Source organism: Oratosquilla oratoria, chromosome 30 (genome assembly GCF_046742065.1).
Source record: "Oratosquilla oratoria isolate Oo_2021 chromosome 30, ASM4674206v1, whole genome shotgun sequence".
Lineage (NCBI taxonomy): Eukaryota > Metazoa > Arthropoda > Malacostraca > Stomatopoda > Squillidae > Oratosquilla > Oratosquilla oratoria.
Genome location: NC_134806.1, coordinates 7,411,108 through 7,424,975, shown reverse-complemented (window position 1 = coordinate 7,424,975; position 13,868 = coordinate 7,411,108). Strand labels below are relative to the sequence as shown.

At 43.6% G+C, this 13,868-nt stretch overlaps 1 protein-coding gene across 5 annotated transcripts in view; it reads right to left on the bottom strand.

The window, feature by feature from the left end:
- scaf6 (SR-related CTD associated factor 6) overlaps window positions 1-13,868 on the bottom strand; it is a 276,422-nt gene that overhangs the window by 194,612 nt on the left and 67,942 nt on the right. For all 5 annotated transcript variants that reach the window (XM_076212514.1, XM_076212515.1, XM_076212518.1 and 2 more), the window contains exons 7-8: window positions 11,062-11,173; window positions 10,063-10,221 (exon numbers count right to left, since the gene is read on the bottom strand). In XM_076212514.1, coding sequence (XP_076068629.1) covers window positions 10,063-10,221; window positions 11,062-11,173 — 271 coding nt within the window. The remainder of the gene's footprint in view (window positions 1-10,062; window positions 10,222-11,061; window positions 11,174-13,868) is intronic.

Below are 13,868 nucleotides of genomic sequence, written 5' to 3'. Positions count from 1 at the left end.
AAAGTTGGTGACAGAGTTTGGGAGAGTGTGTGATAGAAGAAAGCTGAAGATAAATGTGGGTAAAAGTAAGGTGATGAGATGTACAAGGGGTGAAAGTGGCAGTAGTCTGGAAGTGAGCATTAAGGTAGAGCAACTGGAGGAAGTGGATAGTTTTAGATACTTGGGTGCAAATGTGGCAGGAAAAGGTGGAGTGAAGGTGGAGGTAGAATGTAGATTGAGAGAAGCGAGTAAATGCCTTGATGGATTAAAAAGTGTAATGGGGAATAGACATTTGGGAATGGATGCTAAGAGGAGACTGTATGAAGGAGTGATTGTACCAACAGCACTGTATGGGGCAGAAACATGGAACATAAGAGAGGAAGAGAGGAGTTTGAATGTGTTTGAAATGAGGTGTCTGAGAAGTATGATGGGGGTTACTGGGCTACATAGAGTGAGAAATGAGGTGAGGAGAACAGGGGTGGAAAGGGAGTTGGGAGATAGGGTTGATGAAAGAGTATTAGGATGGTTGGACACATGGAAAGAATGAGTGAAGAAAGACTAGTTAAGAGGTATGGAAGGCAGATGTGGAGGGAGTGAACATGAGGGGACATCCTAGGATGAGGTGTATGGATGGGGTGAAGGGGGCTTTGGGGAAGAGGGGAATGTCTGTTGAGGAAGGATGGGAGAGGAAAGAAGACAGGGGTGAATGGAGAATGGCTGTATATGGATGATGTGATGTATGAGGTGGAATGGGTGGGGGGATGGGGTGTGAGGTAGTATGTGTGAGCAAAATTTGATGCAGCCTGAGGGGATTTCTCCCCATCTTCTCCTTTTATGCATGGGGGGACGGAGAAGGGCGGGGGGTCGCCGATTTAATGAAGCGACCTTGCTGTGGATGTGCTGTGTCTTGCAACACTGCTTCTGACCCTGGGCAGTTGACAAGGTGCAGGGATGACCCGTCATCCAGGAGGTGCTAAGATAAGAGGGAGGGTGAAGGGGAGTAGAGTGTATTCAGGGATGGAATTGGGTGGGAATGATTTTATGCCTTTTTCTTTTGGCTACCTCCCTTGTAAGGGGGAAAAAGCCTTGGTATATGTATGTATGTCTTCTTTCTCCAGGGGCTCAGAATGAGCACTGAAGTGTACATCAATGTCCTACAGACCCAAGTGAAGCCATGGATTGAGGAAGTAGCTGCTAGTAGCCCCTACGTGTAGCAACAGGACTTGGCACCATGTTACACCTCTAGAAAATCTCAGAAATGACTCTCCAACAATTTCTTTGACTTTGTAGCCCCTGATGAGTTGCACCCAAATTCAACTGACCTCAACCCCTATGCACTATTTTGTATGTGGCACAGTTGAACAAGATACTAACTGCACCCCATGCAAGCGTAAGTATGATCTGATCAGTCAGATCAAGGTTGTCTTCTCCAATCTCTCCAAGGAGGTCATGAAGAAGCCCTGTGCCAGATTTCATGAGTGTGTTGAGGATGTCCCCGTCTGGGGTATTGGCTGCATGTTATTGTGGCAAAGTGGCATGCAGTTGATACTTTAGGGTCTATATGGGGCATCCCTACGGACCAGAGCCACACATCATTTTGGCTGTGATAGAGGAAAACTCTGTTCATAGAGAAATGATGACATTTTTATACTACGACTGTCCCTCCGTTATGCTGTCCCCCAACCCCTTGTTACTGTCCTGTACAATTTCTCTGAGTATTCATTTCCTCTTTCGCCTACCTTCCCTGTGGTGGGGGAAAAGAATACTGCCACCAAGTAATTCCACTTGGATTGTAAGAGGCGAGAAGAAAAGGACGGGGAGTGGGACTAGGCATCCTTCTCCTTGTAGCCCCACAGGGGACATTCCTAAAAGAAAAAGCAAAGGCATAAGAGGGTCTGGGAGTTTTCCGACCAGCACCCTAAGGTTTGGGTCTTTTAATGTGCATGGATGTGGTACAGATGAGAGTAAAATGGAAGAGATAGGTAGTATGTTTGTGAGAAGAAAGATGGATGTGTTGGCTTTGAGTGAAACTAAGCTGAAAGGGAAGGGTGAGTGTAAGTGGGAGGATATCAGGAGTGAAGAGAGGGCGAGGGAGGGAAGGGGTGGCTATACTAGTGAGTGAAGAGATAGGTAAACGTGTAGTGGAGTGGGAGGTTTCCTCAAGGATAATGTGGATGAAGGTGAAACTGGGAAAGGAGATGTGGGTTTTTGTAAGTGCATATGGGCCTGGCAGTGAGAAGAGCGTAGAAGAAAGGGAGGCTTTTTGGATAGATTTAAATGAGTGCATAGAGGATTTAGGGAGAAATATCGATGTAATAGTACTGGGAGACCTTAATGCTAGGGTAGGAAATGATCCAATTGATGGAGTGGTTGGGAAATGTGGAGTTCCAGGAAAGAATCATAGTGGAGAGTTGATGGTGGAAATGTGTCTAGAGAGTTAATGATAGCAAATACAGTGTTTCGGAAGAAAGTCAAGCATAAGTACACATGGGAGAGGGTGGTGGAGGGAAGGGTGATAGACAGAGCATTAATGGACTATGTAGTGGTAAATAGGATTATGATAGGAAGAGTTAAGGATGTACATGTGCTAAGGGGAGAGGGTGGGGGAATATCAGATCATTTTTTGGTGGAAGGTAAGTTGAGAGTGGAGGATAGATGGAGGAAGAGGAAAGGGACAAAAGGTAGGGAGGTGCTTAGAGTGAACTCCTTAAATGAAAAGGAAAAGGAGAAGGAGTACAAGAAGCTGAAGGAGGAGTGGGAGGGAGTGAAGGATAGAGTAGAGCTAGGTGTGGAGGAGGAATGGGGATGGTTCAAGGAGGGAGTCACAAAGTGGGCAAAGATGGTGTGTGGAACAAGAAGGGCAGGAGGAAATAGAAGAAAGGGTAGTGAATGGTGGGATGAGGAAACAAAGAAGGTTGTAGAAGAGAAGAAGCGAGCTTTCACAGATTGGTTACAAATAGGATGAGGGAGTCTTATGAGAGGTACAAAGAAAAGAAAAGAGAAGTAAAGCAAAAGATAAAGGAGGCAAAGAGGAGAGCAGATGTGAAATGGGGTAAGAGTATGAGAGAAAATTTTGAAAGTAATAAAAAGATATTTTGGAAAGAAATTAAGAGAGGAAGAGGAGGTGAATCAAGTTGTTGTTGTTGTCGTTCCCTAGACTGTCTGTCCGAGCAGTCCCGTCTCCCCAAGGAATGCCATAGCTGAAACTGGGTTTTCCCACAAATCCTTTATAGAGCATATGTTGTGTTGTTTGCGTGCATGATTGTGTATAATGCAGTCTTCCATTATGTGTTGTATGGTATGGGGTGAAGTGTAACATCCTCAGCAGCTGTTCACAACGCGGTCATCCAGCCTCTTCTGGTAGCTTAGAAGTGCTGGGTGGTGACCGTACCGCAGTCTGGCCAAGTGGACTGTCCTTTCGTGGGAGAGAGGATTCAGAAGGGTGGATATCAGGGGGTCTGGCATGCAGCAGTGTGTTGTCTTTCAGTGTGTTAATGTAGAATCAAGTAGAGAAGAAAAGGTAAAAGGTGCAGGTGGAGAGATGATAATGGAAGAGAAGGCAGTAAGGGGAAGATGGGCAGAGTATTTTAGGGAGTTGCTAAATGTGAAGGAGGATAGGGAGGGAAAGATAGCTGCAGTGGGAAATGCTAAGAAAATGACTGTGATGAGTGAGGAAAATGGAGGAGAAATAAGGAAGGATGAAGTGAAGGCAGTTGTTAAGATGATGAAAGCAGGTAAGGCACCTGGTCTGGATGGATGCCATGCAGAATGTCTAAAAAAAGGAGGTACAGTGATGGTGGACTGGCTGGTGAGGTTATTTAATGTTTGCTGGAGAGAGGGTAGAGTGCCGGAGGACTGGAGGAGTGCCTGTATAGTTCAACTTTACAAGGGAAAAGGGGACAAGTGTGAATGTAGTAGTTTCAGAGGGATTAGCTTGTTAAGTGTAGTTGGGAAGGCTTATGGGAGGATCTTCATTGAGAGAATTTGAAGAGGAACAGAGGGAGTAATTGGTGAGGAACAGTGTGGATTTAGGATGGGTAGAGGTTGTGTAGATCAGATTTTTGTGGTACGACAGATATGTGAGAAAGCTATAGGAAAGGGGAAGGATGTTTTTTGGGCCTTTATGGACTTGGAAAAGGCTTATGACAGGGTAGACAGAAAGGCACTCTGGGAGGTTTTGCGGGTATACGGGATAGGAGGAAAGCTTCTAGGAGCTGTCAAGAGTTTTTATGAGAGTAGTAGAGCATGTGTCAGGATTAGAAATGGAGAGAGTGAGTGGTTCGATGTAAAGGTGGGACTTCGTCAAGGATGCGTTATGTCGCCCTGGCTGTTCAAATTATACATGGATGGGGTAGTGTGAGAAGTAAATGCAAGGGTAGTGGGTCAGGGATTGGATATGGTTAGAGAAAATGGAGAAAAGTGGGAGGTGAGCCAGCTCTTGTTTGCGGACGACACTGCGCTTGTGGCAGGATCGGAGGAGGGATTGAGAAAGTTGGTGGCAGAGTTTGGGAGAGTGTGTGATAGAAGAAAGCTGAAGATAAATGTGGGTAAAAGTAAGGTGATGAGATGTACAAGGGGTGAAAGTGGCAGTAGTCTGGAAGTGAGCATTAAGGGAGAGCGACTGGAGGAAGTGGATAGTTTTAGATACTTGGGTGCAAATGTGGCTGGAAAAGGTGGAGTTAAGGTGGAGGTAGAATGTAGATTAAGAGAAGCGAGTAAATGCCTTGGTGGATTAAAAAGTGTAATGAGGAATAGACATTTGGGAATGGATGCTAAGAGGAGACTGTATGAAGGAGTGATTGTGCCAGCAGCACTGTATGGGGCAGAAACATGGAACATAAGAGAGGAAGAGAGAAGGAGTTTGAATGTGTTTGAGATGAGGTGTCTGAGAAGTATGATGGGGGTTACTAGGCTGGATAGAGTGAGAAATGAGGAGGTGAGGAGGAGAACAGGGATGGAAAGGGAGTTGGGAGATAGGGTTGATGAAAGAGTATTAGGATAGTTTGGACACATGGAAAGAATGAGTGAAGAATGACTAGTAAAAGAGTTATGGAAGGCAGATGTGGAGGAAGTGAACATGAAGGAACGTCCTAGGATGAGGTGGATGGATGGGGTGAAGGAGGCTTTGGGGAAGAGGGAAATGTCTGTTGAGGAAGGACGGGAGAGGACAGAAGACAGGGGTGAATGGAGAATGGTTGTATATGGATGATGTTGTGATGCATGACGTGGAATGGGCGGGGGTGTGAGGTAGTATGTGTGAGCAAATTTTGACGCAGCCCAAAGGGATTTCTCCCCATCTTCTCCTATATGCATGGGGGGACGGAGGGGGAGGGTCGCCGATTTAATGAAGTGGCCTTGCTGTGGATGTGCTGTGTCTTGCGACACTGCTTCTGACCCAGGGCAGTGGACAAGGTGCAGGGATGACCCATCATCCAGGAGGTGCTAAGATGATAGGAATGGTGGAGGGGTGTGGAGTGTATTCAGGGATGAAATGGGTGGGAATGAGTTTATGCCTTTTCTTTTTTGGCTACCTCCCTTGTAAGGGGGAAGAAGCCTTGGTATATGTATGTATGTATGTATGTATGTATGTTGAGGATGTCATTGATGTCGTGATGCCAAGGGTGGATTCATCGAGTAATGGGACACCAGAAGTGTACTGATACAGAGTCTGTTTACTTTTTTGCAATATATGCATTTTCAACTAAATAGTGACTTATTTTGTGTGACCCTAAAAACAAAACAATTACCATGCACACCCTGTAGGTCCTTTTGTATGAGAGTCTTGTTCCAGCATGGTGTTGCTTGTGGCAAGGTCTTGATGGTAAAGGCTTGACACTTCAGGGCCAGGAGGGCAGACACTGGGGTGACAATGCTTCCTCTAAGGTGTTGGTTCAGCTCGAGGGCAATGAGACTGAGGTCCCTTGGGATGTGAACAAGTTCCTTGAAGCAACCTTCTGAAGGAGGTATTTTCAAGCTGAAGGTGGTGAGTGTAGCTTCAATGGCATCCTTAGAGATCTAGAATCTCTTCATGTTCTTCCTGTCAGTCTTGGCACATTGTTTGCCCTATGGCAGTCTCCTGTGTCTCTCTTGTTCCAAACTGGGTTGATCCATTCACTGATGGTCTGAAATTGATCAGATGGTATGTATCGGCTGCTGATCCTGCCTCAGCAATCGTTTTCAGCTCCCACTCATCTATATGGGCTCGATCCTGAGCCAAGATGCAGCCTTTGATCTCCTCTAGGGTGATGAGTTCCAAGAGGAATTCATACGATGGGGTCTCGAGGAGACTCTTCATCCAGTGGTGGCAATACAACTGCTTCAGCTTGAAGAACTCCAGATAGTTCTGGTTCTCCAACTTCTCCGAATGTTGAAACTGCTGCCTACAAGCTTCAGGTGTGCAATAATAGGCATTTAGCACCAATTGCTTGACCTTGTCATATGATGAGCAATCCACTGGGTCAAGCACCGTGAAGACATCTTGGGCTATGCCCATAAATATGTTAGTAATTAGTAACACTCATTTTTCCTGAGGCCACTCATGGATGGAGGTGAGTCACTTAAAGTGAGGAAATATTTGCTCTGGTTCCTCCTCGTCGAAGTCTGGCATGAAGCACACCACCTCCTCCAACTTCCAGCATGCCGGTGGCCAGGGGTAGTTGCTGCCGTTTGTTGTACAAAACACTCATCAGCATTACACTATCCAACAGTAACACTACACGCTCTCACGCAGCAATAATCACAACAACAGATAATCTACCCTCAAACAGACAACAAACAAACACACTCATACGTCATTTTGCACAGACGAGCCATCTCACTTCTCACCCTGACGACCGACGCACCATTCGACGTAAGAAAGACTTTCCCACAGACTCAGACTATATACCCTTCATAGACAGTCAGACAAAACTCATAATACATAGTCTCAAGCACTCATCTGCCTGTGGCCCTGATAACATAAGCAACATCCACTTAAAACACATTGGACCACAAGGTATACACGCACTCACAAACATTGCAAACTACAGCTATTCACACAACACTATACCCGACATCTGGAAGCATGGTAAAATAATCACCATTCCAAAACCGAACAAAGACCCAACAATCCCAACATCGCACCGTCCAATCACACTTCTCTGCACCCCCTCTAAAGTCATTGAACGCCTAATACTTAAACTTGTCACACCACATATTCCCCTTGCTGACTCACAACACGGTTTTAGGCCACTACACTCCACAAACACTCTTCTGACAAACCTCACACAAAGAATTTTAGATGGCATCAATTCAGATAGGCCCCACCAAAGAAAACTTCTTATAACATTAGACATTAGTAAAGCTTTTGATGCTATCCCCCACCACAAACTAACAAATAAAATATATAACACAGACATGCACAATAACACCAAAAGATGGCTGGCCAATTATCTGGCAGGTAGGAATGCTTGCGTGTCATATAATGGCCAATCATCGCACATCAGAAACATTAAGAACGGAGTACCACAGGGCTCGGTTCTATCACCCACACTATTTAATCTATACATGCATGACTTACCCACGCCAGACAACTCAGAAATACAAATCTCTTCCTACGCAGACGACATAACAATCACATGCACACATCGTAACACAGACAAAGCTGCAGAAATAATCCAGCCATACCTTGACACACTCAACACATGGTTCATCACAAACAGACTCAAAATAGCTCCAACCAAATCTACAGCAACACTTCTCACCAACTGGACAAAAGAACACAAATACATACCTCATCTCTACATCAACAACACTCTAATACCACACACAAACACACCGAAAATTCTTGGTGTAACATACGATACATCCATGTCTTTCAAACAACACATCACAAACATAAAAAACAAATGCACACCTAGACTTAATGCACTTAAGTCAATCACTGGAACAACATTTGGACAAAACAAAGAAACTAATATAACAATATACAAACAATGTATACGCTCAGTGTTGAATTATGCGAGTCCTGCATGGGCTCCTAATCTCAGTGAGACACACCACAACACCCTTCAAATCATACAAAACAAAGCCCTAAAAACAATTACAGGCTGCACAAATACAACACCTACAGACCATTTACACCATGAAACAAAAGTCCTCAAAGTCAAGGACCACCTCGACATGAGAGGCACACAAACACTTGAGCAGCCACCACAAACACATTACACCCGCTACACTACATAGCAGAACACCCACACACACCAAGAAACATTAAAACAACACCCAAAGACCTTTATCACGCACAGATACTCTCTTCTCTTCCTCCACAACCACCAAATACCAGCCTCCGGAAACATATTCATAATCATATCACTCACCGCTCCATTAACACACTGAAAGACAACTCACTGCTGCATGCCAGACCCCCTGATATCCATCCTTCTGAATCCTCTCTCCCACAAAAGGACAGAGTCCACTTGGCCAGACTGCGGTGCGGTCACCACCCAGCACTTCTAAGCTACCAGAAGAGGCTGGATGACCGCGTTGTGAACAGCTGCCCAGGATGTAACACTTCATCCCATACCATACAACACATAATGGAAGACTGCATTATACACAATCATGCACGCAAACAACACAACATACGCTCTATAAAGGATTTGTGGGAAAACCCAGTTTCGGCTATGGCATTCCTTGGGGAGACGGGACTGCTCGGACAGACAGTCTAGGGAATGACAACAACAACAACTTCCAGCATGCTGTGGTTGAGACAGTAATGGCAAAGATTCTAATTTGATCTTTTCACATTCTGGTTCCAATTTATGAAGTTAGCAAATCACTTAGCCTTTCCAGTTACTCAGATTCTTCCTGTGTAATGATTTCCCACTGCACTAAATAGTCTGCCACAGTCTTCCTTATCTTTGCGTTCACCAACACCTCAACCTCATAGTGATCTAATGACCTTCATTGAGGATTTGCAAGGTCCCCCCAGGGCTTCCACTGAGGGATTTACCTTGAAATCCTCTTTTGTGAACATGTTATGTCATGAACTGGTCACTATGGAACAAAGTATTGCTAAACAATAACTTGAAATCCTGATTTTTCCCTGACTCAAGCTAGAGAATTGAACAAATGAATGCACTCTGCACTGCCCCCTGAAGATTCAAATTAAACGTAAAAAAGAAATTTCCTAGGGTCAAACATGAACTAACTCACCAATGGAGTATGAATATTGATTACTACACAAAGAGCATAACTCAATCTTTGACCAACTTGTCCATACAGACCACATGGGTTAGTGCAGATTCACAACACACCTCCAAGCACCTAAAGCAAACCAATCACAAAATCACTTACACAATTTCACAACTGGAATTTTAACCACAATCTACAGCCAGGCCCCCACTAGTTACAATAACCACTCTATATCCTTGATATAGAGGCCTGTGTGGAGTAGAGTTGTAACAAAGAATGCAGGGGGGGGGGACAAATAAAGAGCTGTGTTCACTTAATATATTTAGTCAATGAATATCTCCTTACAAACACTAGATACAAAATCAGGATTACAAATCACTAACCCAGCCTTCTCTAATTCCCTGAAGGCAGTTCACCTCCTATGGGAAGCAATGACTCTCAACGAGAGGAAGAATAACAACAACAAGATCATCTCTGCACACACCCACTTAAATAGGCCTAGCTCATGCATGCGCAGGACAACTACTCGAGCGCACCTAGCATGATCCAGCTAGTCATGTGATCGCTGCCAGGCATGCCCTAGCCAGTGTCAGGCCAAGCCAGGCCACAGTAAATGCCCACTTCACCAGACAGAGCACACAACCTGGCAAATTTGTTATGCCAATTGCATGACAGTTATTTCTTTGTGGATGAAGGGCCATCCCTGCCCTCCAACCACTGCCTGGGTCAGAAGCAATGCAGCATACACATTTACTGTCTACTTATACACCCTTACTACCATCACCCATCTTTGTGTTTTCCCCAGGTTTTCCTCTCTTTATTCATCCAGGAGTGGGAAGCATGGAGCTACCCAAGGCTCCTGGACACTGTATTTACAACAATGAAGAAACTGAGTATTAGAACTCTCACCTCAAAGGTAGCATTGATGTGCTGTGTGATTGTGGCCACTACCTGGGGAAATTCATCAATCATAGCTTTTTCAAATCCTGCCCATGACTCCACAGGAGACTTCAGTTGATCTATGACTTTGTCCTCCAACTGTAGCTTGGATTCCCACAATGTCAATAGCTGCAATGATAAATGAAAAAAATGTATCAATAACAACAAATGCACCTTTCAAAATATAATCACCATTAAAGAGGAAAGAGGAAAGAGAAAAGAGAAGAGATGAGAAGAGAAGAGAGATAATAAGAGAGAGAATGTGCATTGAGAGTATGTGAATGAGAGAATGAGAATGAGAGAATGAAAATGAGAGAATGAGAATGAGAATGGGAAAGAGAGAGTGAGAATGATAGAATGAGAATGAGAAACTGAGAATGAGAGGATGAGAGAATGAGAATGAGAATACTAATAAGAGAATGAGAGAACAAAAATGAGAGAGTAAGAATGAGAAAATGAGAATGAGAGAATGCGAATGGGAGAATGAAAATGAATGAGATTGAGAAAATGAGAACGAAAAAATGAGAATAAGAGAATGGAGAAAATGAGAATGAATGAACGAGATAATGAGAATAAGAGAATGAGAATGAGAATGAGAAAATGAAAATGAGAACAAGAATGAGAATGAAGGCCAGACTAAGAATTAGATACAAAATGAGAGACAAAATGAGAATGAGAGACTAATTTTGATCATTGTGGCACTGTAATTACACTGGTTACCATGACAAACCATCAGTGACACTGCTTACTCCAGATAACCATGAATCAAAGACATATCAATGATCAACCAACTTCTTCCACTGGACAGAAGTCCTTAAATCCTAGACTTTACTTTTGACATGTACATTTCCTGGTCATGCATGTCTTCACCATTGACATCATTCACATTTCACTCTAGAAAAAGACTTCACCATAATCTAAATGCACATTAATAATAATAACAATGAGTTCTGATGAATATATCCTTACCTTATTTAATTTGACTTTCTGATCATCACTTGCAACTGTGGCAGCATTGCAAAACATAGGTGCTAATACAGTTTGCAAGGTCTCCTTCAGGTCCTCTGCATTCTTTCGTACACTGTAAAACAAAATAAATCAAATAAGGTGATGTCTGTCACCCTGTCCTGTGCATCAAAGATGTATTCCTTCTTCCACAAAAGCATAACCCACTTTCACCTAGATTATGATATTGATATTGCCATCATGGATGGAACTGTTGGTTATTTCCAATGAAATACTAAATACCTTCACCCAGACATGCCTAACCATAGTTGAATACACAGGTTTTAATATAAAGGTTGTTGTTGTTGTTGTTGTTGTCGTTCCCTAGACTGTCTGTCCGAGCAGTCCCGTCTCCCCAAGGAAGGCCACAGCCGAGACTGGGTTTTCCCACAAATCCTTTATAGAGTGTATGTTGTGTTGTTTGCGTGCATGACTGTGTATAATGCAGTCTTCCATTATGTGTTGTATGGTATGGGGTGAAGTGTTACATCCTGGGCAGCTGTTCACAACACGGTCGTCCAGCCTCCTCTGGTAGCTTAGAAGTGCTGGGTGGTGACCGCATCGCAGTCTGGCCAAGTGGACTCTGTCCTTACGTGGGAGAGAGGATTCAGAAGGGTGGATATCAGGGGGTCTGGCATGCAGCAGTGTGTTGTCTTTCAGTGTGTTAATGGAGCGGTGAGTGATATGATTATGAATATGTTTCCGGAGGCTGGTATTTGGTGGTTGTGGAGGAAGAGAAGAGAGTATCTTTGTGTAATAAAGGTCTTTGGGTGTAGTTTTAATGTTTCTTGGTGTGTGTGGGTGTTCTGCTATGTAGTGTAACGGGTGTGATGTGTTTGTGGTGGCTGCAGCAAGTGTTTGTGTGCCTCTCATGTCGAGGTGTTCCTTGACTTTGAGGACTTTTGTTTCATGGTGTAAATGGTCTGTAGGTGATGTATTTGTGCAGCCTGTAATTGTTTTTAGGGCTTTGTTTTGTATGATTTGAAGGGTGTTGTGGTGTGTCTCACTGAGATTAGGAGCCCATGCAGGACTCGCATAATTCATCACTGAGCGTATACATTGTTTGTATATTGTTATATTAGTTTCTTTGTTTTGTCCAAATGTTGTTCCAGTGATTGACTTAAGTGCGTTAAGTCTAGGTGTGCATTTGTTTTTTATGTTTGTGAGGTGTTGTTTGAAAGACATGGATGTATCGTATGTTACACCAAGAATTTTCGGTGTGTTTGTGTGTGGTATTAGAGTGTTGTTGATGTAGAGATGAGGTATGTATTTGTGTTCTTTTGTCCAGTTGGTGAGAAGTGTTGCTGTAGATTTGGTTGGAGCTATTTTGAGTCTGTTTGTGATGAACCATGTGTTGAGTGTGTCAAGGTAAGGCTGGATTATTTCTGCAGCTTTGTCTGTGTTACGATGTGTGCATGTGATTGTTATGTCGTCTGCGTAAGAAGAGATTTGTATTTCTGAGGTGTCTGGCGTGGGTAAGTCATGCATGTATAGATTAAATAATGTGGGGGATAGAACTGAGCCCTGCGGTACTCCGTTCTTAATGTTTCTGATGTGCGATGATTGGCCATTATATGACACATGAGCATTCCTGCCTGCCAGATAATTGGCCAGCCATCTTTTGGTGTTATTGTGCATGTCTGTGTTATATATTTTATTTGTTAGGTTGTGGCGGGGGATAGCATCAAAAGCTTTACTAATGTCCAATGTTATAAGAAGTGTTCTGTGGTGGGGCCTATCTGAATTGATGCCATCTAAAATTCTTTGTGTGAGGTTTGTCAGAAGAGTGTTTGTGGAGTGTAGTGGCCTAAAACCGTGTTGTGAGTCAGCAAGGGGAATATATGGTGTGACAAGTTTAAGTATTAGGCGTTCAATGACTTTAGAGGGGGTGCAGAGAAGTGTGATTGGGCGGTGCGATGATGGGATTGTTGGGTCTTTGTTCGGTTTTGGGATGGTGATTATTTTACCATGCTTCCAGATGTCGGGTATAGTGTTGTGTGAATAGCTGTAGTTTGCAATGTTTGTGAGTGCGTGTATACCTTGTGGTCCAATGTGTTTTAGGTGGATGTTGCTTATGTTATCAGGGCCACAGGCAGATGAGTGCTTGAGACTATGCATTATGAGTTTTGTCTGACTGTCTATGAAGGGTGTATAGTCTGAGTCTGTGGGAAAGTCTTTCTTACGTCGAATGGTGCGTCGGTCGTCAGGGTGAGATGTAAGATGGCTCGTCTGTGCAAAATGACGTATGAGTGCGTTTGCTTGTTGTCTGTTTGAGGGTAGATTATCTGTTGTTGTGATTATTGCTGCGTGAGAGCGTGTAGTGTTAGTGTTGGATAGTGTGATGCTGTTGAGTGTTTTGTACAATTTGCTGGTGTTTGTTTTGTGATCAAGTGTATTGATAAAGTTTTGCCAATTTTGTGTTTTTTGTTCATGTATTTTATTGGCAATCACAGTGTTTAGTGTTTGTATTTGGTCTGCTATGTTTTGAGGGATAGGTGTGGGGGTATCGTGTTTAAGTGTGTCACGTTGTCCTGATGAGGCCTTGGATTTCTGGTGTGAAGTTGGGGTTGTGTGATTTTCTGTTGCCTCTAGGGATGTATCTCTTGTCTGCGTTTTGTATGATTGTATTAAAAGCGTGCACAGCATTGTTTATGTTTGTGATTGGTGTACTGTTAAGTGTTTCAAAATGTTGTTCTGTCTCTTCATTAAAGGCTTCCCAGTTAGCTCTCTTGTAATTGGTGTAAGTGTGTCTGTGGCCAGCTGGGGTGCAT